At 48.1% G+C, this 25,922-nt stretch overlaps 2 protein-coding genes across 7 annotated transcripts in view; one reads left to right on the top strand and one right to left on the bottom strand.

Annotated features, from left to right (window-relative positions):
- The first annotated feature begins 645 nt into the window (after positions 1 to 645).
- Positions 646 to 2,130, top strand: LOC142601221 (T-cell activation Rho GTPase-activating protein-like). Its single transcript, XM_075750012.1, has 5 exons — positions 646 to 792; positions 987 to 1,148; positions 1,233 to 1,342; positions 1,703 to 1,898; positions 2,056 to 2,130. Exons 1-5 carry the CDS (start codon positions 646 to 648, stop codon positions 2,128 to 2,130), a joined length of 690 nt encoding a protein of 229 aa, XP_075606127.1.
- An 11,080-nt stretch (positions 2,131 to 13,210) lies between these two features.
- SYNDIG1 (synapse differentiation inducing 1) overlaps positions 13,211 to 25,922 on the bottom strand; it is an 87,571-nt gene continuing 74,859 nt past the window's right edge. For 3 of the 6 annotated variants that reach the window (XM_075749497.1, XM_075749496.1, XM_075749498.1), the window contains one exon: positions 17,984 to 19,817. In XM_075749497.1, the coding sequence (XP_075605612.1) occupies positions 19,659 to 19,817 (159 nt within the window). In that variant the 3' untranslated portion in view covers positions 17,984 to 19,658. Of the gene's footprint in view, positions 14,030 to 17,983; positions 19,818 to 21,657; positions 21,892 to 25,922 lie in introns of those variants that run through there. The other 3 variants (XR_012834756.1, XM_075749499.1, XM_075749500.1) reach the window with 3 other exon arrangements.

The following is a 25,922-nucleotide window of genomic DNA, read 5'->3' as shown; positions in this document are numbered from 1 at the left end:
AGCCCGGGGGGGCGGAGGGTCCCGGCTCTGCCACTGACGGGCTGCTGGTGCCGGGGGGCAGCTGGCCGGTGGCCCTTTCTGCTGTGGGGCTGCCCTCTAAGCACAGCCTGCTTCTTGCAGGCTGGTCCCAAGCAAGGGCCTGCGCCGGCCCCATCTGGCAATGGAGGGGGACTTTGCCGCACACCAGGCGAGTTTTGGAAACAATGGCAACCTCCTGCAACCGCTTCAGCTCTGCTCACTTGTCCCCTGAGTGTCGCCATGCAGGTTGGGCAGCCCAAGGGACGAAGGACGGCAGCGAGAGGAGCAAGGACACCCGCTGGGCAGCGGCCTCTGGACATGGTTCTGCAGAGACACCCAGGAGCCTCTGCTGCTGCTGCTGCCCACGGCTTGGAGGAGGGCAGGGCCACAGCTGGGACGGGCTGTCCCGGGGGCACACCACCTCTCAGGAGCCTCCCAGCCGCAGCCGCTGAGCCGCAGCCGCTGGATCCCTGCCCGTGCTGCCGCACCGCTCAGCACCGTGCTGCAGGCATGGCAGGACAGGCTCCGGGAGCGCTGGCCTGGCGGTCTCCATTGAGGGGCTCGTGCCCTCTTTTCCTCTGCAGCAGGAGGGAGCAGCAGTGGCAGCAGCGGGAAGAGGAGGAGGACATGGCTGCCCTGGCCCTTTGCTCTGCGGCGCAGCCCGGCCGCTGCCCAGGCGCCAGGGCAGGCACATGTGGCTGCAGCAGGGCGCTCTTTGGCCAGACCCTGGCAGCCATCTGCGGGGAGGAGGACACGCTGCCCCGGCCCATCCAGGTAAGGCAGCCTGGACAGCGGGTGCCCAGCCCTCCAGGTGCTCCGTAGAGGCTGTGGGTGTCCCTGGGAGCTGCGGGGACGAGGGCCTGGGCACCTCACCCCCAGCAAGGAGCCAGGTCTGGGGCAGCGCTCTGGCCGGCGCTGTTGGAAGGCAGCTCCGCAGGCAAGCAAGCATCCTCCTGCCTCTCCTGCAGAAGCTGATGGCTGTCCTGCGGCGCAAAGGACCTTCGACGGTGGGGATATTCCGCCAAGCTGCCTGCGGGACAGCACTTCGGGAGCTGCGCGAGGCTCTGGACCGTGGCACGGACGTCGACCTGGGGAGCCAGCCTGCACTGCTGCTGGCCGTCCTCTTGAAGGTGAGCGCCTCTGACCTGCTGCTGGAAGAGCTCCTGGCCGGGCTGGAGCGTTCCAAGGCTCACCCGCAGCCCTTGGCGTTGCAGGACTTCCTCCGCAGCATCCCCGCCAGGCTCCTCGTGAGCCACCTCTACGAGGACTGGATGGGTGCCATGGAGAGGCCAAGCCGGCAGGCAAAGGTGGAAGAACTGAAAGCGTAAGCGTGGCCAGCAGCCTGCCTGCTGAGGAGGGACTGGCAGAGGCCTGGCACTTGCCGGACAAGGGACGGTCTCCTTCCAAAGCTGTGTTTTCGGGCAGCTGGCTGGGGCTGGGGCAGGGTTGGGTGTCGGGGCAAAGGGCCTGGACGGGGAGCCTTCCCTTGCGTGGGCTTGGGTGAAATCGGGAGCTGTGCAGCAACGCCGTGCTGCCTTCCCGAAGCGTGGGAGCACTGACCGCTGGCTGAGAGCACCTGGAACGCTGCGCAACACGGCCGCTGGCTCCCACCTGCCTCCTGCAAGCTTTGGGGACGGCTGTGGGCAACGTCTGCTTGATTGCCGTTGCCTTCCTGCTCCCTCAGGGTGGCCGAGAAGTTGCCTGCGGCAAACCTCCTCCTCCTCAAGCGGCTGCTCTCGCTGCTCCAGCACATCGGCCACAACGCCTCCACCAGCAGAATGACCTCCCGAAACCTGGCCATCTGCATGGGGCCAAGCCTGCTGAGCCCACCCAACGAGGACCTGCTGCCGCTGGAGGCTGCGCTGGAGGTGACTGCCAAGGTACGCTGTATTGAGCAGCCGGCTGTAGCCTTCCCGGCCCGTCAGAGAGAGCCTGGCTCTTCAGAGGTCCCTGGCAGACCCCTCTCTCCAAATAAGGCCCGTGGGGTGACCGCCTCGAAGAGCAGCCCCACAGCCACAGCCACCTTCTGCTGCACAGAGGCAAGGCTCAGGCGTGGGAAAGGCTGCTGGATACATTTCCAGGCGCCTGCAAGTGTTGAGACCAAGCCTTTGATGTGTGCAGGTGAACGTGCTGGTGGAGTTTCTCATCGAAAACTGCGCTGACATCTGTGCGCAGGAGATGCCAGGCCTCTCCTGTCCACCAGCTGAGGAGTCGCCAGCACCCCTGGACAGATCCGCAGGTATGAGGAGGGACAGAGGGTTCTCACAGCCTTTGGACACAGGAAACCTCCAGGTGGAGAAGACAACTGGTGCAGGGCTTTGCTCGAGGTGTTTGGGGCTTCCAATAAGTCGCTATGCTGCACATGCTTTTGCTTTCTAGAGCTGCATTTGGAAGAGCAAAGTGGCCCCGCAGGCAGAGCAGAGGAGAACCATCAGGCAAAAGCCTTGCGGGATGCAGCCCCCTCCCTGCTGGAGGTCCTCGAAGAGCCTGGGGGAGACACCGCGGTGGAGTGTGAAACGGCAGAGGTACGGCAGGTCCACAAACGCTGTGACAACGTGTCTCGGCTAGGAGGGCAGTTTCTGATGAGGCCAAGGAGCTGTGGTGCCTCTTCCGGGCAGCCCATCTCTTCTGCCTTTGGGGTTCCTCCTCCCCTCCCTCCCCGCCCCGGGAACGACACCTTGTAAGAAAACTGCAAAGCTTGTTTCTCCAATGCATTAGGGACCAGCTTAATGAAACAAAAATGTGCCTGGTGCAAACCAGCACCTTCTCTGTAGAGCTCAGGTGGCAATTTGGCAATCAGTGGCTGAATACTCCAGGATGTCTCTTGCCACCTGTGAACTCCAAGGTTTCTGGTTTAGGCACCTCGAGCTTTGTCTCCGAGCACCCCCGAGAGAACAGCAGAGTCCCTGGTATGCCCGCAACAAGGGACCCGCCTGCCAGAGGAAAGCAGGTAAAATGAGCTCGCTGGGGTCCAAAGAAGAACCGACTCCAGCGGGTGGTGGCTTTACCTCTCTAATCACACTGTGGGCTGGAAAGGCTTGCAGGCTCTCCTCAGGACAAGGAAGACCAAAGCAGCAAAACAAGAAAACGGGCCTGGGCAGAGGAGGCGGAGAGCCAGCCAGAAATAAAAAACACAAAGAGAGAAAACATTCTGGGGGATGGCAAACGGAAAAAGAGCAGGAAGGTCCAGCAGCTGAAGAAGCCCAGGTGTGTAGCAGGCTCCGCCGCCCATCCTTCCCAACCGTAAAGGCCCGCTGGCAAGGGACGGCGAGGGACGGTGCTGCGCGGGCTTGGCGAATAACTCCCTGGCAGCTCCCCGGGGGCTCCCCACCCAGCCCTGCTGCGGGGCGCAGGGGCGCCGTGCATCTCTGCACACGCACAGGTCTCTAAGGGCATCGCCCGTGGGCATCCGGCGCCAGAGCCAGCCCCTACTCAATGCCAGCAATAGCTCTCTCTTCTGGGCTACAAACAATTCCCTGCCAACTGTCTTCCCCAAAGGAAGGGCAGACAGGTCATGCCTGCTCCTGCCTTTGTGGGGTTAGCACTGCCTTCTGACTCTGTCCTGGTAGGTGCCGATTGCCCGTGACTGGATGAACCCCGGGGACTCCTGCTGCCGCCCCACCACCCTTTGATGTCCGCAATAAAAGGATCTTTCCTGTCCTCTGACTGTGTCTGACGTACAATATTCTGGACTGCGGAGGTGCTGTTTGGGGATGAATCCCAGGGGAGGAGTTTGGGGTCACCCCTCGTCCCACAATCCTTGCCAGCGGGCATCTTGGCTGTGTTCTGAGGCTTTATGAGTGAAACCATTGCACAGAATCACACAGAATGGCTGAGGTTTGGAGGGACCTGTGAAGGTCATCTAGTCTAACCCCTCTGCTCAAGAAGGCTCACCTAGAGCAAATTGCCCAGGAACATGTCACCATGGGTTTCGAGTATCTTGAAGGATGGAGAGTCACAGTCTCCCTGGGATTTCTCTGTCAGAGTTTGACCCCCCGAACACATACCATGTGTTTTAATTTGTGCCTTTGCCTCTGGTCTTCTCAGTGGACACTCCTGAGAGGAGCCTGGCTCCCTTATCTTCATTCCTTCCAGGTTTTTATACAGATATTGATAAGACACTTACTGCCTCCCCCCCCCGCCCCACTGCCTCAGGTTTTGTCCTCCCCGCCGAAGTGTTCCAACTTAAAAGCACCACGGAAAATTTGGCTTCATCGAGGCTCGCTCTCCTTTGTGTAATGTATGTGTCAGTGGCGTGTCCACTACCTCACATAGTGACTGCAGTACTGCTCCCCTCTGGAAATGGCTCAGAAAGGGAAATGAAGCTACAGACCAGCTTGTGCACAAATAATAAGTTAAATGGCCTAGATCACTTCAGCTGGGAAAAAAATGGCAGAGGGAAATCATGCCAGGAATATGTAGAATGAGGAATGGCAAGTAGAGGACTGGCTTTCGTTTCCACTTCCATCAAAAGACCCAGCTGTTGTCTAGGTCAAAATGAACATAAAGAAGTAGTTCTTCACAGAACATGTAGTTAAACTATTTGCTGCTAGACACTGTAGAACTTAAATAGTGTACAATCACAACTTTTCTTGTTAAAAATCCTTCCCAAAAGAATTCTTCTTAAAGGCAACCACACCTGGGAACTGTGAGCCCCATTCCTCTACCTGATTTAGGAGAACTGTCCATCTCTCACTGCACGACAGCCTGGAGCAACAGCTTTTTTCTCCTCCAAGCTTGGCAGCTCATACAACTGAAGACAGAAAATGGGCTTATATTAAAATGTGAACATTTTAATTTATGCATCTGATTGATATTATGCTGTAATTAAATTATATTCCCATGGTGCGTATAACATCAGGGTTGTAGTAATACAAATAATTAGTAATTAACTCTAATCAGATGAGTTAGTAAATGGCAGATTCAAGATGAATAAGCTGGCCAACAGTGTGTATGGTGAGGACAGCCAAGGAAGAATGAAGAAAAGCTAATTTGTGCTGATGGATAAGGGAAGAAGTGAAAATAACAGGAAATTCATTTTCAAGAGAACTCCCCTGCTAAAGAAAACAAGAATGCAATCTTAAAAGATCCTCTAGGCAATAGTCATCACCCTGCAGCTCAGTTCTTGGAAGATACTCCACTTTGACCTGTTACACCCTGCCCTGAGTCCCTCCCAAATGCTCATGCCAGTTATTATGCTTTGGTGCTGAAGTAAATGAAGGGCCAGTACAGCAGCGAGCACAGTACCTTCAGCCAAAGGGACCTCCCTAAGATGCCTCTCAGCTGACAGTCCTGATATCTATAAAGTAGAATTTTCCACTTTACAGGGACAGAAATGTGTTTGGATTAGTACTTAGACGGTTTAATTTAGGATTAAATGCACTACCTTGCTTTCCTAACAACTACACCTTTGAAGAAAAGCCAAAAGACCAATAAAAAGCATGCTTTGCTAAAGAGTATCCTTGAAGAAGAGCTGAAAAACTGATAAAAAGGAAACATCCTGCCTCAGAAGGCACCAAGAGCAGGGTGATTCCCAGAGAGGCCTGAAGTCAACAAAAATCAGCAGTAACTAGGGGAAGGGAAAAGTGGCTGGGGGAAGTTCATGACCACCTGCCCAATTAAAGGACTAATTGCAAATTACCACCCTCCCCCCCAAGGAGCATGTGTAATAATTTAAATATGCTTGACCAATAGTCGATGATGTGGCAATTACTAACCAATTAGCATAAATTTATGTGGGCTTTTCTAATCCTGTAACAAGATAAATACATGGTAGATTCTGCATGTAGCGTCCTAGCTTTGTGGAATTACTACCTAACAGTCTTCTCTGTGCAGACATGAAATAAATAAAATATCTCTGCTTTGTGTGTATATTGGTGTACTGCACAGGAGGTAAACAATCCCACTTTTGGGACAAAAATCCTTTGATGATGACAAGTGATAGTGGCACTTCAGTGCCTTCCTCAGTGTGCCAGAATTTGGGAATGGGTTCCTAACCAGTTGCTCCTACTAACCTCCAGGTGGTCAGCTCTGCAGAGGCAACTTTGAGCTGCAGAAGTGGCTGGAGTAGGAAGGCCCAGGCATATGTGGTGGGAAGAGCAGTCTGAAAGTGCACCTGGGCATGGGACTCAGGAAGTACTGCTGCACCGGTCATAGGAAATGAGAGTAAGTATCTTGATGGTGCTGCAGATGCACAGAGCCCAACTTGAGCTCACTACAGTATGTCTCCCAAGACTTCCTCTCTAGCCAGCAGAGAATCACAGCCCTCCAACACATAATTCAGAGCATTAATCTCTTACTCTGAATTGCCCTCAGGAGGCACTGATTTCTCTCTATTAACTCCTGCAGGAGTCAGCAGAGACTAGCCCTCCTGGGCTGAAGCTGGTTGTTAGGAATCCTTTTCCCTGAATGAGGCCAATAGGATTTCAACGTTCTGCTGCAGTACAGGCCCCAGAGATACAGGTGTGATCTTCATCTCAGCTCTAAGGATGCCAAACTAGCTCCTGAACAACATGAGAGCTTAGCACATAGTTGCAAGTGGTTGGAGTTCAGGGTATAGCAAGATCCAAAGGCAGGAGAAAGACTGCTGCCTGTTGACCTTGCAGAGCCAGATCAGCTGAGAGCATTGTGTCTAACCTTCAGAAGACTGATGTAAGGACTGGATGGGAGCCAGGGGCTTGGGCAGCATGGGCTGCGCAGAGGGAGTGTGTGTCTTGGTGCCTGCAGCTTCTCTTCTGAGACCACCAGTGTGGAGCTGCTCCCTGTGTCCTTGGTGCCATGAGGCTCCAGCTCTGTCCAGTGTGAGCCCCATTGACCAGCACTGAGGGTTTTTTCTCTGAGCTTCTGTTTTAACTCAGATGTGTGGGAGCAGCTTCTGTGAGGGGAGATCAGGGAATGGGAAGGGTAGAGAAGGACATGACCAAAGGATTCAGCTTGGAGCCTTTTCCCCATTCAGATCGCTCTCAGGCCTTTGCTGGAAGGGCTATGTCCTCCCCTTCAAACCTGGAGTCTTTACAGTAGGGGAAATTTATGGAACGTACATGATAGCAAGCAAAGAGGCTCTGCCATTGCACACACTGGGGAGTCTTTCCCAGGTAGAAGTAAACACTCCTGGAGATGTGCAGAGGCCAAATCCCGTCACGGGGAGCCTTCTCAGTGCTTCCCTCACATTGTTGCTGAATGGGGTCAGCTGATGCTGCCTCAAGATGCTTTTTGGGTGGGAAGTAGCCTGTTTTCACCCCTTACATCTTCCACTGACCAAGAAATTCACCCCATTGCTCGCTCTTTCCTTCCGAGTCCCTGTCTGTCTCTTCACCAGGTGCAGGCTGAGCCTGGGAAATGTGGCTTGGTCCCACTGCCAGCTGTACTGTCTTTGCTTCCCTTCCACAGTTTAATGCACAACACAAGGTGTTAGGAGACCATCCTGCAGTCCACACCACAGGGGCACAAGGAGGGTAAAGCAGCCAGGTCTGCCTTTGCAGCTGGCCATAGCAGACACCCAGCTTCACGTCCCTGCTGAACAGAGGCACACAGCACACCCAGGATCTGGCATAGATGACTTGGGATGTTCTCTGCTTTCTTGTTGGTGAAACCGTGTCTGTGTTGGTTCAACAAGTTTTACCTGTCCTCTTTCTGCCTGACTATATCAGGAAGGCATCTGTGTACCGGTCTGCTAGAGCGTCTAATCCTCCAGCTCCAGGATCATGATCTTCACTGCAGGAAAAGAGGAGTACGTGCTTCCGAGGATAGATTACTCAATGCAGAGGGCTTAGGACAGCTATTCTTCACAGGACCAGGGAGAATTTCTCTACAGATCGATGAAGTATAAAAGATCTGGGAATGGAAGTTTCTGTGTGATAGATAATGCTACAATCTGAACATCTGTTTCTGGCTTGAAACAGAGAAAAATATTGCATTTTGGCAGTTCCCTCAAAAAAAGTAAACAAACACAGTATTTTTAACAATTTCAGTTTGGATGTGTCAAACAAAGTTTCAATTAAAAGAAAATTCAAGATGTGCTCTTGCCAGCTGAACTGCAATTTTATCAGTATAAAATATTTTAGAGACAAATAATTTCAAAAGAAAGTAGTCTGTGTTACATCTCAAAAAGGTCAGTGTGAAATATTCTGCCATTGTGAAAGGGTTTCGCTTTTTATTTTCTCAATTATAAAATGTCCTTGAAACCGACATCTTCCTGCAGCCAAGCTTTCCTTTTGATTAAATGGCATTTTCTGATGGAAAATGTTCTAAGCAAACATAAAATGATTAGAAAATGTGACCAGCTCTAATTGCTGCTGCGTGCCAAGAGTATGCCAACAGGTTCTTTCTTGGAGGGCAGCAGGAAAAGGGAGGTTGTCTGGGCCTTTTTTTTATTTGATGATTCAACAAGTCACTGGCTGCTTGAAAATTACTGGTAAGAGTTCACAGGCAAGGCTCCAGAAATGGTCAAATGAACTAACTGACCAAATGAAATAATGGACTAAGGTGAGGACAGGTCATAATGGGTAGACTCATTTCAGTTCCTTTCCAGAATCCTACAAAAAAATGAAGAAATGGGAGAAACAGATACATTTGTATGTAGTGTTTAGGGTGGGAGCAATGCTGTACAGGCCCATATAATGTGATAGACAGGGGTTTATCGAGGTGTTTAATGACACTACAGAATGAAAAGGAGCCTTGCAACAATATGTATACGTGCATCGCTCTACCTGAACATGCAGAAGTTTATTGAGCAATTTTCTGAACCAAGGACCACCTGCATTTTCATGTCTGTCTCCTTTTGTGGTTAGAGAGGGTCTCCACAGCTTTGATGTGATGCGGGAAGTTGGTATAACAGGAATTTGCAGTACCTCAGCCTGCAATGCCAATCATTGTTCTCAAGGCTTAGGTGACCTAATTACTTTCAGATATAACTTTTTCTGCAGTTTCTGCTTAACCAACTGTTTTCCAAAGTGCCACTGTTAGGTGTCATCTTAAAAGTTCTTTTCCTCTTGCGTGCAAGCAAGTGTCCAGCCTTCATGAGATATTTTGAGTTACTTATTTCAGTTTTGTGGATCGCCATTAGTTACCAACAACATTTGTCCCTCGCATACCTGTGGCACGGGAGTTTCTTGGGGCTACTGGAGCATATCATCCCTGGGACCACTCCTCAAGGGCACAGGGAACCAGGACTTGGGATTCCCAGCCTTCTGACTGAAATCCAACAGATCAACCCCTTCTGGATTGCCACTTTCACAGAAGAGTAGAAATCAACAGTAGTGACAGAAAATTCCTGGGATCATCCTTCCCACAGGGATGCTGGTGGTCTTTTGCCTTAACCATGCATGCCAGAGGATCCTGAGCAAAGAGAATGGTGCAGTAGTTCATACTGACTTTTTCCTCAGGGATGGACCACCAAGCACTGTAATAAAAGTTTTGCTCTGTGTTGGGTTTGTGTGGCAAGGTTTTGGTAGCGGGTGGGGGGCATGGGCTATAGGGGTGGCTCCTGTGAGGAGCTTCTAGAAGCTTCCACAGTGTCTGACAGAGCCAATGCCAGCCAGCTCCAAGATGGGCCCACCCCTGGCCAAGGCCAAGCCAATCAGCGCCTCTGTGATATATTTAAGAAGGGGGGAAGTTTTTTTGGAGTTGCAAGTGTGAAGACGTAATACCAAGGTTAGTGCAGGAGGAGGTGGTGCTCCAGACACCGGAGCAGAGATCCCCCTGCAGCCCGTGGTGAAGACCATGGTGAAAGCAGGCTGTCCCCCTGCAGCCCATGGAGGGAGGATGAGGGGGTGTAGAGATTCCACCTGCAGCCCGTGGGGGACCCCACGCTGGAGCAGGTGGAGGCACCCGAGGGAGGCTGTGGCCTGTGGGAAGCCCGGGCTGAAGCAAGTCCCTGGCCGGACCGGTAGACCCGTGGAGAGGGGAGCCCACACCAGGGCAGGTTTTGCTGGCAGGACTTGTGACCCCGTGGGAGACCCATGCTGGAACAGTTTTCTCCTAAAGGTCTGCACCCCATGGAAGAGACCACGCTGGAGCAGTTCGGGAAGGACGGTAGCCCGTGGGAGAGACTCCATTTTGGAGCAGGAGAGCGATGAGAGGAGCCCTCCCCCTGGGGACAAAGAAGCGGCAGAAACAACGTGCGCTGCACTGACCGCAACCCCCATTCCCCGCCCCCCCCCCCCCCCCCCCGTGCCGCTGAGGGGGGCGGAGGTTGAAGCCGGGAGTGAAGTTGAGCCCGGGAAGGTGGGAGGGGTGGGGGGAGGTGTTTTAAGACATGATTTTATTTTTTTTTTCATTGCTCTATTCTGTTTAGTAGTAAATTAGATTAATCCCTTTTCGAAGTTCAGTTTGTTTTGCTCGTGACGATAATTAGTGAGTGAGCTCTCCCTGTCCTTATCTCGACCCGAGCCTTTTGTTAACTTCTCCTCCCCATCATGCTGGGGAAGGAGTGAGTGAGCGGCCGCGTGGCGCTCAGCTGCTGGCTGGGCCTAAACCACGTCATGCTCCCATCCCTAATGTACACAGGGGTTGTATCTGTCATCCAGGGAATGGAGTGGGGCGCACAGCAACTGGTGGGGTCCTAGAGACTTGTCATGGGGTTTGGCTACAGGTGATGCAGATGACAGGACACTGGCTCTAGGATGCTTCTCATCACACCCAGATTGGCAGGTTAGCATCTGTAGCTGATGATATTCACTGTTCCTCAAATGGGCTTGGGAGCAGGAGGGAAATGCCCTTTTTACTGTTTCATGGAGTGACGAATTTGCACCTTCCTTGAAAGCAACAGAGCATTGCACAGCTGGGGAACAGCCTGTGATCTGCAGCCAACCCAAATGAGGGCACAGCTAAAGGAGGGAGTGATGTGCAGAGCCAGACCTTCACTGTCGGAGACAAGAGGAGAATTTTCTACCAACCCCAAGGGACTGTACAGGCTTTGCTGTAACACAGAAAATTGTTGGGGGGAGGCCAAGAGGAAAAGGAATGTCCTGCCCTACATTGGGAATCAAGGTGATTTGTCTACAGACCAATTTATTTTAACCTCTCACATGAGATTTTCCTGTTTGACTAGTCCACCTCTGCTAGTCACAGCTGGGGACACCCTCAGAACTGCTTGTTGTGGCCCAGGGATGTGGTTGAGCACAATGCTGTGTAATCATATCCATGCTTCAGAGACTTCTGAGAGATCCTCTTCAAGCCCCGGTTGCTTGCTGACTGTCCAGCAGTGTTTTCGCATGCATATTGCTTCCTTTATGTCAGTGTAGCAGTCATACCTATGTTCTTTCTGGTCTCCAAGATGTCTCACTTCCTTGATGAGGCTGTTACTCTGTCATGGCTGTTAAGCTGCTCATAACCAAAGCACTTTAGTAATAATACAAGCTGTTGCTTCATGAATCAGTTTTTAAAAGAAAATCAATATTACTTAGCCTGCATATTGGCTCATTTGAACATTTATTTATTTATTGTGATCAGTCTTGCCTCTTGGATATGTCTCAAATGAGTAGAAAATAATGAATATGCCAGGATATAGTAGGTGTTCTTAAAATATAATGGATAAACCAGTTCTAGGACAGAATGAAGAAACGTGGCCCCAGTTCTAAATGTGAGTCAATCACAATCCTCTGGGTGCTCAAATTGTCCTTCAGTTTGGGGGAAATTCACAGAGAAGAGTTGCAACTTCTAGAAGAGCACCTGCAAAAATGGTGGTCAGCCCATATGCTTTTTGACTTTTTGCTTTGATTTGCACAGGCAGAATGCAGTTTCTGTGGGCCGTGCAGCAGGGCTGTGGAAGACAGCTGGAGGGCAGAACTGCCTTTCAAAGGGACTGGGACAGGCTGGAGAAATGGATTGATACGAATATTGTGAAGGTCAGTGAAAGCAAATGTGAAGTCCCACCTCTGGGACACAATGACCCAGTCTTGTGAAGTGTGTGAGGGAGTTAACCAGGAGTCACCCTGTGGTCTTGTGTTGCTAACAGGCAAGTGTAATGAACTCTGAGACTAATGAAACCTGTTGTGGCCTGTTGTGCACTCTGACAGAAGCTCCACCACTGGTTGGGGCTTTTAGCAGCCTGAGTCTATGTTCTCTGATGTCTAATACACAGTGCACTCTCTCTCTGTGCCCTTTGTGGGTCAGAGATTGGGTACATCTCTTCTGTTGCACTGCTCCTTAACTGTGAAGTTTATAGGCACTTAATTATATTAAAGATGTCCACACCCTTTGTCAAGTTCTCTTGAAAATGGTTACTAAATTAAAAAGTCCCTCAGGTTAGAAACACCCTCCGGACAGCCATCATTGTATGTGCTGGTGGAGGAAGAAATTAAGGGGAGGTTACACAGGAGCCGCTGGTTGTTGGCTGCCTGTGAATTTCCTTTGCAGCTTACCAGGTGGCATTTCCCAAGCTGTGAAGGGTGCATGGCAGCTGGCACAGAGAAGATGGTTGCCGTTGCCACGGGCAGGCAGGCAGGCTGGCATCTGCCCCAAAACTGTTCCAGCCTTGGTGTACAGCAATGCTCCCAAGCAGCCTTGCTATGCCCTCTTCCTGCCTCAGCAGGGAGCTCTTGCAAGCCAGCCGTATGGTGGGTGTTGCGTGGAAGGCGGCAGAAATTCATTTCAGACTGACAGTGCAATAAAAAATGCTGAAGGCTATGAAGATTCCCAAATGAAAGCACCGAGAATCAATGGAGGTATCAGGGGGTTACGAAATCCCGTCAGATGGCAGATGTAATGTGCAATTAGTCTCTGACCCAGCACATTACTTGCTGAGTCTCTCTGTTCCCTTGAGCTCTGAGACTTTCACAAAGAGGGTTTTTTCCTTCTCTCTCAGTGAGTCTCCGGCACTCCCCATGCCTCTTTTGAGATTAATCCACAATGACATCCTACATTATATGATTAAGTTGGAGTCTTCCGACCCTGGACTTTACAGCTTGATATTTTTCCTTGTAGTAAATCTTAGCTATCACTACAGTTTGTCATCTGGTAAAGATATCAGTGCCATTTATTTGACACCTCCTGATCGAGCCAATATGGAATGAAGGTCTCACTTTGGAAAGGAAGGGAAGCAATGAGGCAGCTGTAGTCGTTGGGAGACTGGCTTCTCTCCTCTCTTTCTCTGGGATGGCAGAGCTCTTTTATAAACTAAACAGGATCTCCCAGTGTCCAAACATAGGAGGGCAGAGCACTCTGCTACCCCAAAAGTGATGTTTATTAAAGTTACCTTTAAGCCTGGACAGAGCACAAAAAGAGCAATGGCTTCTGAATAACAGGTAACTTAAGGGGCAAGGTCAAGCTAAACTAAATGACAGGTATGTTAATTCATTTTCAAAAAGCTGCTTTGAAAAAGGAAAGCACCAAGAGTTATTTTCTTGGTGTCCCTCTGGAGGTAAGTAAGCTGTCAAGGGTCTAACTTTACCTGTCAATACCTCCTCCTGACTTCTTCCAATTCATCATTCACAGCAGATGTAGGATCCCTGTCTCTCCTTCCTGGTCACACAACCCTTCCTTTCCCAAAGGAGGGGTTAAAACAGAGAATAGCCATCAGCAACAAGCATCCAACAATAAATAATGATGCTCTACAGAGTGCTTTCTTGGTTCAACAGTTGCTGACAACATTTCGTTCCCAGTCTTGAATGGTATGGTTCTAAACAGCAGGAGAAATTACTATAGCAATTTATTAAGATATTCCCCTGACTGTGATTTCCCAATTCATATAGGTTTGTACACTGTGGCTTCACTCAGAAATACCAACATCATCTGCATCAGGCAGATGCATGTACTGGCCTTTCTGCCAAATTTGCCTGGGCGCACAAAAGGAAGTTTGTGCCAGATTTATTCTGGCTGGGGGAAGACAGGTGGGACCTGCTCTGACACAGAGCTTATAGGTGGAAAGATAACACAACAAGTTATTTTTTGATACATCTGAGCCAGTGGAGCGCTGGTCAGCCCACGTCCTGTAGCGGTTTGGAGCTGGTATTCAGACAGCAAAAGCTGGTGGTGTGGTGTCCGTTGCAGTGTCGGTCACGCAGGCTGTTCTCTGTGAATAAAAGGACATGAATCTCACGTGGCTGCCCAGTTTCAGAGCTGTATTTCCAGCATAAGCAACAGGGACTTGTGATTTCATTTTCACACAGACCCTCTTCCCTTCTGCTGCTGAAAAAGGCTAGAAATTCCCCCATGTGCATTTGAAAAGCTGTTTCCTGACTTTTCCGGCCTAAGGTTTTCATCAACATCAAACAAGGTCATAGGCAGCCCAAGGCATCACTTCTACCTTTGGTTCTTGCTGTTCCTCCTGCTCTCAGATACCTTAGGAGAACTCAAACCATGTTTCTCTTAGCTCTTCCTAGCTGGGCCCATCAGGATCGCAGGACTTGACACACCTCCCAAGCCGATGCAGAAAGAGGTATTGATATGCAGTAGAAAAATTTATTTCCACAGCTGGCATCTTCCAGGAGTATCACTGCAGATGGTGATATATATAGCACACCCAAAATTGGGGTGACCCTCTCTTTCTTCAGAGAGGTCATGTACGCAGGCAAACCTGAAAGTGTTTGATGTTCCTTGCATGTGTGTGAACGTACACTGACTTCTTGTGAAACCATACATCTTTGCAAGGTCACCCCAGTCACCCACTCTTCTCCTCCAGCTCTGTGAGGGTCAAGCCCCTCTCTGCCAGGATGTCCCCACTGGTGTGTTGGCCTGAGGCTCCTGGCCCAGGACACACCACAAACCTACAAAAAATTTTTTTTCAGATGCACAGGTAAAGCAAAGGTAGACCCTGCAGTCTGTCTCTGGAACAGGCTGCTTCAGTGTCTCAGATGGGTGGTAATTTATAGCTCCCTCCTCAGTCTGGTGAGGTGACGTGGACAGTGTTTTGAAAACGAACACTTAGAAAGGCAGCAGCTGAAATGCTGTATCAGCTCCTCACAGCCCACTGCAGACTGAGCAGAAGAAGGTACTCTTATGGGAAGAGAATTCTCCAAGGCAATTGTATCCTCCTGTAAGGAGTGAGACAGCACCAGTGCACCCTGTGTCGTCCTTCTCCCATGGTCCTTCTTGCTCTTCCACCAGCTCCCCCTGCTCAGAGATGGCTCCTCTTCTTCAGCCACATCACAGCATATGGCAACCCCAAAGCCTGAGCTGAGGACACCCTGAGTCAAATGCTACTTCTGCAGCATTTCCTTCAAATTTTTCCTTCCTTCATCAGAACCTTCCTGACACTGAAGAGCAAACCTGTCCCACCTGGCTTCAGAGGTCCTTGCTCAGCAGAAGCTCAGACTGTAGTACTGGTGTTGGTGGCACTTTCTAGTCCTCATGCTATAATTTTTTCTTTAGAGGATTGTATCTGTTCTGCTGTCTAGAGATGCTGCAGTAGGCCATGCCAATATCACTTAACTTAGGAAGAGACAGGTCCCTGTTCAGCTCCTGGCTGACCTGCAGCCCTGGGTAAATATCCATGCTGTAGATATTCAGCAAACTGGACCCATACTAAGGCATGAAAGCAACCAATGAGAGCTTTATCCCCACTTTGGGCTGTAGCGAGGCCCAGGTCTACATCCCTGGGACACCACCTCCCTTTAGGTTCCCTGCTCACCCCCTGGACTGCCATGCCAAGTGCCAACCCCATGTCGCACGGTGGGTTGCTCCAGCATGTGCAGCACATCCTCACCTTTCAGCCAGGTGATGCTCTCAGGAGTGCTCTTGCTAGGCAGGTCTTCCCACAGTGCTGCTCCTATTTACTGTCCCTTGGGGGTTCCTGGGGACATGCAAGCCTGCACTCCTCAGTTTAGGATGCTATTTTTAAGGCAAGGACCGGACCTCTATGGCATTAAAAATCCTTAAAAAGGCTGCCCATCTGGAAAATTTTCTTCTAGCTCCAGAGCTGGCTTTTGCCTCTCAGGTCAATATTGAGTCTGCACAACCATCATCAAAAATCATAGGACAGACCCCTCAACCACAAGATTGGTTTAAAAATGACACTATTATTATTGTTGGGCATGTATAATGACCTTAGAGGCTCTGTAATTGCTAATTTTTTGAACTCCAGGTTAAATTCAGGTCAGGGTTAGGAAATACTAGTTCCTTTCTTTCTAAATGAAAAATCTGAGTTTCTTCTTCAATACCATGTGCTCCAAAGTTCAGGCTTTGAGAGAAAGAGCTAATTCCCCACAAATCATGCTGACATAAGGGAAGAGCATGTTACACATGGCAATCCACTTTCTTGGCTGCGTGGTTCCCTGATCTGATCTGTGTCAGGGGTAAAGCACAGGAGCCTGTGCTGAAAGCCAAGTCCTAACTGAAATGTGTTACCTTGCCCGAATTGAAGCTCAATGACCACCTGCATGTTGCAAAATGGAATATGTGTGCTCACAGGTCTCACTGCACATCTCGCATGCTGCGGCATTTAGGGCCTTCACACAGGGGTAGGGTGGCATCCTTGGAGCGCTAGCTTGAATTCCAGTCATCATTCTTTCTTGTCACGAACCACACCCAAACACACTTAAATCTGAGTTATTTAGCAAACGGATTAGTTGTTGACATGTGGTGCTCAGCTTTGGGGTCTTGGATGGAACTTACATGGCCCCCAAAGACTCCCAAGGTGGTGATGGATAACAGGAGCCTGTGCTCCCCAGCCTGGATGTCACTCATGGGCTGAGTGAGACAAGAGCTCTGCTGGCAAAGCATGGGGCTTTTGCTGCAGGTTGATCCCTCCCATTGACATGTAGCTCCCAAGGACCTCCAGCCACGTGCATCACCTACCCAGCTGACTAGCGCAGGAGGCACCATGCAGAAGGGCTGCGTCTGCCCCGTGACAGTGCGAGACCTTGGCCTGGATGCTGAGGAACATGAGGCAGGGGGAGATACCCACACCTGAATGCACAGGACCAGCCAGCTCTGCTGCAGCTCTCAGGACCCTCAGGGGGTCCTGTGCTGCACCTCAGATGAGACAGCCATGGCACCACTGCTAGGAGTGCAGCTGAGGGTGACGTGCCCCATGCTGCCGCACATCCTTTCCCCCCCCACCCCCAACTCTTTCTGCTTATTTTAAACTAAAAACAAATGGGGAAAGGCCCAGATGGAAATCTCTTCATTTAAATTAAATAGCTAATCAGTATTTCCAGTGCTTGTCTTTGCTTGTTAGATAAGTGCTTTCCTAGCCTTAGATAAGGGCTTTCCTAGCCTCTGACAAGGTTTTCTCCCAGACAAGGCATTACTACATTATAAACTGAGGCAAAATAAGATCTGGACTGAGATATATGTATGACATAAGTCCAGACTTAGCGTACATCACATTGTTGTCATCCAAGCCTAGCAGTATTTCACTCCACCCTTAAAAACAACCAAGGAACTTCCCATTCTTCCTGAATGGGAGGAATAGTTTGAAATGGGGCAAATGTGAACCAAAGTGGTCACAGCCACCTGATTTCCAAGGGAAAGTGAGGCAAGGACTGCAACACACACCCCAGGTTGTTTTTTAAAGCCATTAACACACTGCTTTGGAGAACCTACTGTAAGCACCGTAGCTGGAAACCCTGTGCATCCTCCTGGAAGAATAAGGAGGCAGCAAATTGTGCCCTTGTCCCTCACCCACCCAAACCCAGATACTGCCCATTGGGGCAAATACAGAGTGGGGACGCTAGCTTGCTCACTCACTACTGCCTTGCTTCAAAGGGAAGGGGCTTCTACAGCAGTTGCTAGAAAAATAAGTTGAAGGGAAAAACCACAGAATTGACTTTACCTTAATAGGGCAACCTGGCCAAAGAGCTGCATTGACTGGGCCCTCAGCTTTAGTGGTGGCTGGTAACTGATGAAGATGACTACGAGTACATTGCTGGTCTCCAGGCTTGGTTCAAAGCCCAACAAATCAATGCAAAAGAATTGTCAGCGACTGCAATAGGCTTTTGGGTTCAGGTACAGTATGGGATGGTCCATACAAGTACTTCTCCAGGTAGCTGAACTCAGGGTACTGAGGTAATTTTTGCTCAGTCTAACACTTCACATATGTCCAAAGAAAGTGTCACACGGACCATCAGCAGCTGTATACCATGTGTTTTAATAAACTGTATAACTAGCAGAAAAATAGTTTTGGATGTGTTTGTCCTCCTCCCCCCCTAAAATAAAAAAAATCAAGTTAAAACCAAAATAAATCCAAACCCAAAACAGAAGAAAAAAATTGTCCCAGAGCAAAACTGACACACAATACAGAGTTGGAAAAAAAGGTTTTAGATTACATTCTTGGGTAAAGAAATTATGTTTGTAAAACACAAGGTAATGAATAATAAAATGCTTATTGTTTTGATCAGTTTCTCTCTCTGTGTATATGTGTATATATATGTAGATACATATATATCTATGCTGATACACCCTTGGCGAGATGAAATGATACATCTGTAAGACAAAAAAAAATAAAAGAGTGCCTATGGGGAAGGAGTAAAGAAGAAAATAAATGTATCATTTCAGTCAGTGAAGTAAGGACAATGCTCAGTTCCCTTACAGTGTACCATTGCACTGCTTATCGAGGGACATGCTTGTCTCTCCATGGCTATGCCGTGTCCCTGGTCCATGGATGAGCTGTGAGCTTGTAATCTGAGGGGTCTCCTTCACTGCTCTGTGTATGAGCAGTACCTCAGAAATGTATGAAGCATTCCTTCCCCTGGTTAATTCCCATGCTTTACCATGATTTTTAATTGAAAATTGATTAGTATTTCAGTTTGCATTTTTTCCCCCAGGTTTCTTGCATTGACTGCTATGCACATCTCCACGGTAAGGCAGAGCAACCCAGACAAGCAATATGCCACAGGAATGTGCCGCTATCACGATGTGACTGGATGGAGGAATTCATTTTACAATGGATCCCATGCTACTTCGATCTCACACTCAGTCTGCGGAGCCAAGTCATGCAGTAACCTCAGCTGTTCTGCACTGGGTGAGCCTGTGGGTCACATCTTAATCCAAAAACAAAGACAGGAAAGAAAAAATATTTTTTATTTCCTTTTCTCCTTCCATGGAAACCTACCCACACAGGAAGAGTAGGCAATACGATTCTACGCTGAGGTGTCTGCTTCACTTAGGCAAATGAGTCCTGCATTCAAAAAAAAAAAAAAAAAACCACCAACAACATATTCTTCCTCCTGTTGTTATATTGCTCTTTCAGAGAACCAGCCACTGTCCATGCTTTCCCAGATCTCAGTGCCGTGCTTAACAAGCAAACTAAGCACAAGCTCATGCTGGCTGCAAAGTTCAGGTGACCAAGAAGGTATTAAGAGAACAGCTCAGTTTGCCAGCTTCTTGTAACACCATATTGCAAAGAAGGCAAAGGCAAAACACCCCTCTCCACACCTCCCCCAACTGCCTTCCTTCTGGTTTTTGGTTTTTTTTACTCTCTCTCTTTTCTTTTTCTCTCTCTCTTTTGCTCTTTCTTTCCTTCTTTCTTGTACAGAGGTTCACGAAGAGAAGCAAGACTTGTGCATCACAAATGATGGAACTATCCCCACCCCAGACAGCTTCCCACCCTACAGTAATGCACAAGCCCATCTTATCCAGTACCTGCCCCCAGAAGGTGTTTGTTTGTCTCTTGATCTTTTTGGAAAAATCATGCAGTCTGATCTGCTGGGGATTTCTGCAGTGCAGGTGCCAGGTGGCTGGTTCTCCCCCTTTCCTGAGGCTCATAAGTGATTGTTTTTGGACAGATAGGCAATAAGAGCCACAGCCACCCCAACGTAGATGCCAGTTCCGATTGTGATGGACAGGACAGCCAGGAAGAGTGCTCGCCGGGAGCTGGAGCTTGCATGGTGGAAGTCCCCCTTGGCTACCGCTTTGTTTGTCTGCAAGATACACAACAACAACAATGCAATGTATCTATTTGTTTCATCTGGAAATGAAGATATGATGCTCGTTTCTTGGATGAAACATGATTCTGGGATAAGACAGTAAACTGGTTGGAAATCAGACACTTTTTTAGTTGAATGAGGTTATTTGCACAATTAGGATGATGATGAAACCAATGGCATCTCAGGTGGTACTTTGCAGTGCCTTTGAGCTTTAACATATCCTAGGATTTAATACTATGCATCACAATGACTTGTGAGGTGGCTCAGCCTCCCCTGAGAACGTGGACAGATGGACTGTGAGCCAAGGGTCTGCCATGTCCCCTCCAGACACAGCTGCAATCCAGCTTCTGGGAGGTGGCTGGATCCCAGCCTGGCTGGGAAAGGTAACAACGGAAAAGCCCTTTAAACACGTCACTTGCACAAAAATGTTCTTCCAAGTCAGGTGAAATGTTTGATCTGTTCTTACCTGGACAAGGACAAAAGGAGCTGAATTTTTGCTTCCAGTGCAGTGCTTTTGAGCACACTAACTAGGTGGAACAACTGGCCCGGGTTCACCACCACAGAGAGGCCCTACACCTTGCATCCTCCTCAGGCGTGAGCTTTAGTGCAAGACAAACACCCAGGAAACCAGAGCTAGCAGACATTTCAGCCTTGATTCAGATGAAAACTTACGCATACAAGCAGGGCAGTTCCCTTGATTATCAGAGGGTTGAAACACATGCTTAGTGGGGCTATTGGTGTTGGAGCCATGGTCTTCTCTCTTGGGAGTGGTGCATTCAGCTGGATGTGTCAGCTGGAGGAGGAGTTTCCATTCTGGTGGTGTTAAAGTGGCTGTGGTGTCCCTTGCTACAGTTCCCAGTAGCTCAGAAGACTAATCCAAAGCTCTGCTATTTGTGTCACATCTTCTATGTAGCTTTGAGTACCCAGGCAGGTGCCTTTAATTCAGTCTGATTGGCTGGAGTTCCCCAAGTTATAACCAAGGCATTTAGGCTTGAGTACAATGAACCTCACAAAGATACAGCTTATTAGTACAGCTGTAAACAATGAACACAGAAAGCAGAATCGCAGCTGAGTGAGCATTGTCTCCTGTGATGGTACCACAGTCACACTGACATCAACGGGATGGCCACTGCAGAAAGCTGCATCTGGAGTTTGAGAAGTATTCATATATCAGTTCTTCCAACACACCTTCCAGGCACCTTTGGGCCCAGGAGCCAAGACAAAGCAAAATCCCTGCTCAAAACAGGCAAAGGAAAGTTAAAATTAGACAGGACTGATCTGCTCATTGACAAGACCACCTAATGCCGTTTCAGTGGGTCTCAGTCTTGCAGCGTGACGAAAAGAGGACATCATTTCTATAGACCATGGTGTGATATCAGCAGGGTCACCCGGCAGACAGTAACAGATCTGTCACCTACAAGAAAGGTCTTGTAGAAGCATATGAGCTCCATAAGTTCTGAGCCAGCCTTTGTTCCCTTGTTACAATGATTGAGGAATTCATAATGCTTTAATTGTATTTCTCCACAAATGCTCGATTTGCTGGGATGCTTTCTGCTTCAGTGTCATCTATTGGTCTATTTTTGTCTTTTTTTTTACTATCGTGCTACTCAGAGCAATTTACAGCAGCCAAATGACAAGCTTCTATGCTGAAAAAAAAGGCTTCTGGCCTTTCTGTCAATGACTTTATTAGGAGAACTGTCTCTTCTCATTCATCAACCTAATTTTTAAGCATAATGCCTTATAAATGTTTCAGGCAGAAACAATGCCATACAACACATATTAAAAGAGAGAGAGAGAGCAGGTTGCAGGCAGGAAGAAAATTATCATTTCAAAACAGCAACACAAACAGCTCCCAGGTTTACAGTTAGTGTCATGTCCTTTAGTTTAGATGAGGAAGGCATCCTACTCACTTTGCAGAGGATGTCTGTCCAGGCCTCTCAGCAGGGTGACCAGGGATTTCATGAGCTTCTTGTCTGGGACCTCCAAACAGTCAAAAGAAGAGCCCTTTCCAGAAAAGTGCCAGGGGCTTTGGGGATCATGGAAATATTTCTTAGGGTCGCTTAAAAGTCTTGGTAAGGAAAGCAGAGAAAGCTTTAGAAAGAGTTGGTCATCGAGCTCTCCTCAAAAGATTTTCTTCAAGCATCTGCTACCCATCACAGCATTAATAAAAGGCTTGAACAGCGAGGCTCCTATTCACAGAAGTTAGGTCAGATTTGTCAGGAGAAGGTAAATGCACAGCACTGAAGCTATTTGAGCCTTTCAATAAACTGAGGTAAACAGTTTCAACCCCCAAAATGAAGGGAAAGTTTGAAAATGCTGGAACATTTCAATTTGACATTTCTGAAATGTCACGTTACATTATGGAAAATTCTGCAACATTTTGGGTTGACCTCTTTTAAATGAAGCTTTGTACAGTCTCAAAACAGTATTTTTTCACTTAAAAATAGATGGAAACTCAAAGGGAAAAGAAACCATTAACCAAAGTGTCAAATAATCTGAAAACTTGACAGTATGTCTTGACCGAATTCAATAAAAGAGGTCGGATCTACCCAAAATGATGTGTTGAGCAACCCAAAGGGATTCAGAAGGCTGATTTGTCAAGCACTAATAGCCTTTTTTCTGATAGGATCTTCAACCTAGCAACAAACCTGCTCACAAAAACCAGCTTTTTCTCTTGATGAGCTCTTTGAGGACAGCCCTGACCTTTGTGAAAGGATTGGACCTATGGTGAAAATCCAGTTTCTCGTTAAAATGTTCAGCCCAGCCAAAACCAGATGTCTTGTATTAGTCACATGCTGCCATAGAGTTGCTGAATTTTGCAGCTTCTGTCATTATGATATAGCTTGATTTTGCTTGGGGAATAGGCCTGTGCTTTCACAGAAGTTCTAGCTTCCAACAAATTACCTAATCCAAATGTGGTTTTTTTTCTTTTAACCTAATGCATATTTTGTGACTTAGCAAAATCAAATCACTCCTATATCAAATTCTGGATGTAGAGTGCATTGGTAAGGGCATGTGGGAAGGATGATCTTATATTCCTCCTTTATTCCACTCAGAAAGGTTTCCACTGAGATGGAGAAATCAACAACACAGAAACTATGCTCTGTCAGTGTAAAACTAGTCTGAAAGGATTTGCTTATCACTAAGAAAATTCTTTGTTGCTATTCCCTAATTAGCAAAACTATACCATTACTCCCCAATGTCACTATATGCAAATTACAGCATTTCTGCAGGTTTAAGCTGAACAGATCTAGAAAACAGTTACCACACAAAATGCAACTGAGGCCAATTTTAATAGGTTAGCATCTGGCAACTAATAAGCAGGTTTTCTTGAATTTTTTTTAAACAGGGATCAGATCTTTGGTATCTCTGTGCACTTGGAGGAAGTCCCTTGGTTTTGATACCCATCCAACAGCTTATGACCCAGCCCATTTGATACCTGACACAGAGAAGTGACATTGTGTTTGGGGGCTTCCACACCAGGGATGCCTGTGCTCTAGCAAACTCCATGTGGGAAATCAGGATGAGAAATATCATGTGTAGACCAGTCAGACCCAGTCTCACCAGTTTTTCCTTGATGTGGTAGAAAAGGTGAAAAAAATGGTCATTAAACCTAAAAAGAAACCAAGACATCTAAATGCAGACAGTGGTCAGGCTGCTCACTTCTCCTCACAGTGTCTGCCTTGTGGGTACTGCTAGCTGAAAGATAAAACTTGTCTACTTAGAAAAGTCCAGGCCTCTGCTTAGGACTGGCCACCTAAGCCCATGATCAAACACCATAAAACAGAGAACCAGATGCAGTGATTCAAGTCTCCAGAGCCAAAATAGGTACAAAAGCGGTATCTGTTGTGGACCCTTCTTGGTAATTGCTGCCAGTCACAGCACTGGGACCTCAGACATCAAAAAAACCCTCAGCTTTCCTTTCCAACACATGTTTTTGGGTCAAATGATAAATGTTTTCACATTGCCACTGTGGTTAAAATTGTTCAGAAAAAGAAAAAAAAATCAATTTTAGCTAATTTAAAAAAATAGTATTTCAGATACAAATACTGAGCAAGGAAAATACGCCACCAAATTTTGGTTAAAAATGAGGTCACATTTGTGGTGTGATGGTCTGCAAACTAGTGCAAGGCAGGATGTGTTAGACTGATGCCATCTCCACTTTCAGTAAACAGCCCCATCCTGGATGCCCTCAGTGCCTGTGAAGGACCCCTGGGTGCCACAGGTGCCACAGGCATTTGTCCAGCCATTCATACCCAGCCTGGAAATGGATTTCTGTGAGCTCCTCTTGGCAGGCTCAGCTCTGGCCTCACTCAAGCAATATTTGCTTTTGTGACTTCTTTCCACTGAAAAGCAAAGCCCCAGCTATGAATACTACTGTGCTGAATACTTAGCTGGTATTAATTGGTCCATCATGCTTGACTCTGAGGGTAATGCAGCCAGGACTGGTGCAAGAATGAAGATCCAAATGCCCTGCTAACAAAGGGCTTGATTCACTACAGCCTCTTCAAGCTAAGTGCCTTAATTTAAGTAGTAAGGAATACAAACAGCTATTCTAATGGGCTTAAAAGTGGCTGCAGAAGTAAGCACTTTTCTAATCAGAATTATATTATCTGTGGAGTTTTACGGTACTTCTATCCATTTGTTTCTTCCCTTCCCTGGCAAGACTGTGGCTGGCAGCCAGATGATTGATGAGCCAATTTAATACAGTCTTTGGGCAGCAGCGGGACCAACAGGTTTGATAAACAGAGCAGGGGACAAGTGCAAGACATGGGATGAATTATGAGTGGGGGATAATTTATCACATAGCACCAGGCAAGTTCCCTCACCACACAGCCAGAGGATGAGATACTTTTCTTGCAAAGGGTTTGTATTGCTGGACGACTCCTGCCTCTTGGTTTCCCCTTGGTCTGTGTCTGCTGGATGCCTGGATATGACTACTGTCTTGCCAGGTACTGGCACAGGTTGTGATGAAGGCTGGATACTCCAAAGCTGAAAATATGGGCTTAAGCAAACCCCCCAATCAATCCCATCTTCTAGATGCGTTGGAAGTAAGCCAGGAAAGTGAGGCAGGGTGGGGGAAGAAAGGGTAAGGAGACCTGGAAGATTTATCTTTGTTTAATAAAATGAATGTCTTTTTGTTTAGAAACACTTTCAAGGAACTTCCCTGGAGTTTCCACTTGAGCTTCTGCAAAACATATTCATCATGTCTCTGGACTGCATGTTTTATAGGCCTAGAGAAGATGAATATGTACCTCCACAGCTGCAAGGCCAAAAAATTCTGCTGCATCCCACAGTGTCTCATATATCATACTCACAAAATACCTTCTGGTACGCTGTATGTGGAAACAAGAAACACATTGATCACAATTATTAATCCTGCCTCATCTCCCTGAGGCTGGGCTGCAGGAATGGCTCCATGTAGAAGAGAGTATCCTGACCCCTTTGGTCAGGTTGCAGGAGGATTTCTTTTCACTTCATGGGAAGAAGTGGCCAGCAGGGATCAGGGATGGTCAGCTGCCATGCAGCCACTGGCCAGATCCTGAGTCTTACTTCTTCAAGTGGCATGCAAAAAAATGCCACAGAATGAGGAATAACTCATACAGAAAATGCTTCTGCTCCCATACCTGCTCCTGTCATTCTTCTAGTCAAAAGCTCTGGCCACTGTTTTTGATTTGCCCAACTTGTCCTTCCACTAGTCTCAAATTTCTGGGCAACATCTTCCACTGTCAGGCTTACACCACTTATTTTCACTGACAGGGAGAAAAAGACTCCAGAGTCTTTGCTAAAGATAAAGATGGAAAATGGTGAAGTCAGGATTTTCCTCTGGATTATGACTGACAGCAGGGAGGTGCCAGTCAGCAGGGGAAAGCACAGGGCTGGCCGACACCAGGGGTTGGGATGTGGCAGGAGAGTTTTCAGTCCTGATGAGAGCATCAAAGGGACTATGGAGTCCCATCAAACAGCTCACAGGCAGAAATGGTGATCTAAATAAATGACACATGGTTCTTTGCTCTGTCAGGCTTCTGCAAATTCCATTATGCCCATAGTATAATAGAAACTTCAGCCTGTGGCAACTTGCCTTTCAGTTACCAAAGA

The sequence above is a fragment of the Balearica regulorum genome, chromosome 3 (genome assembly GCF_011004875.1).
Source record: "Balearica regulorum gibbericeps isolate bBalReg1 chromosome 3, bBalReg1.pri, whole genome shotgun sequence".
NCBI classification, from domain to species: domain Eukaryota; kingdom Metazoa; phylum Chordata; class Aves; order Gruiformes; family Gruidae; genus Balearica; species Balearica regulorum.
Note: the sequence above shows the minus strand (reverse complement) of the source record. Positions and strands in the feature narration are given on the sequence as shown.

Bases quoted from the DNA above. Each gene is read 5' to 3' on its own strand.
- LOC142601221 (XM_075750012.1), top strand. From the start codon at position 646: ATGGCTGCCCTGGCCCTTTGCTCTGCGGCGCAGCCCGGCCGCTGCCCA. The intron at 1,149-1,232 runs GTGAGCGCCTCT...TTGGCGTTGCAG, and splicing joins TGCTGGCCGTCCTCTTGAAG to GACTTCCTCCGCAGCATCCC. The intron at 1,343-1,702 runs GTAAGCGTGGCC...CTGCTCCCTCAG, and splicing joins AAGGTGGAAGAACTGAAAGC to GGTGGCCGAGAAGTTGCCTG.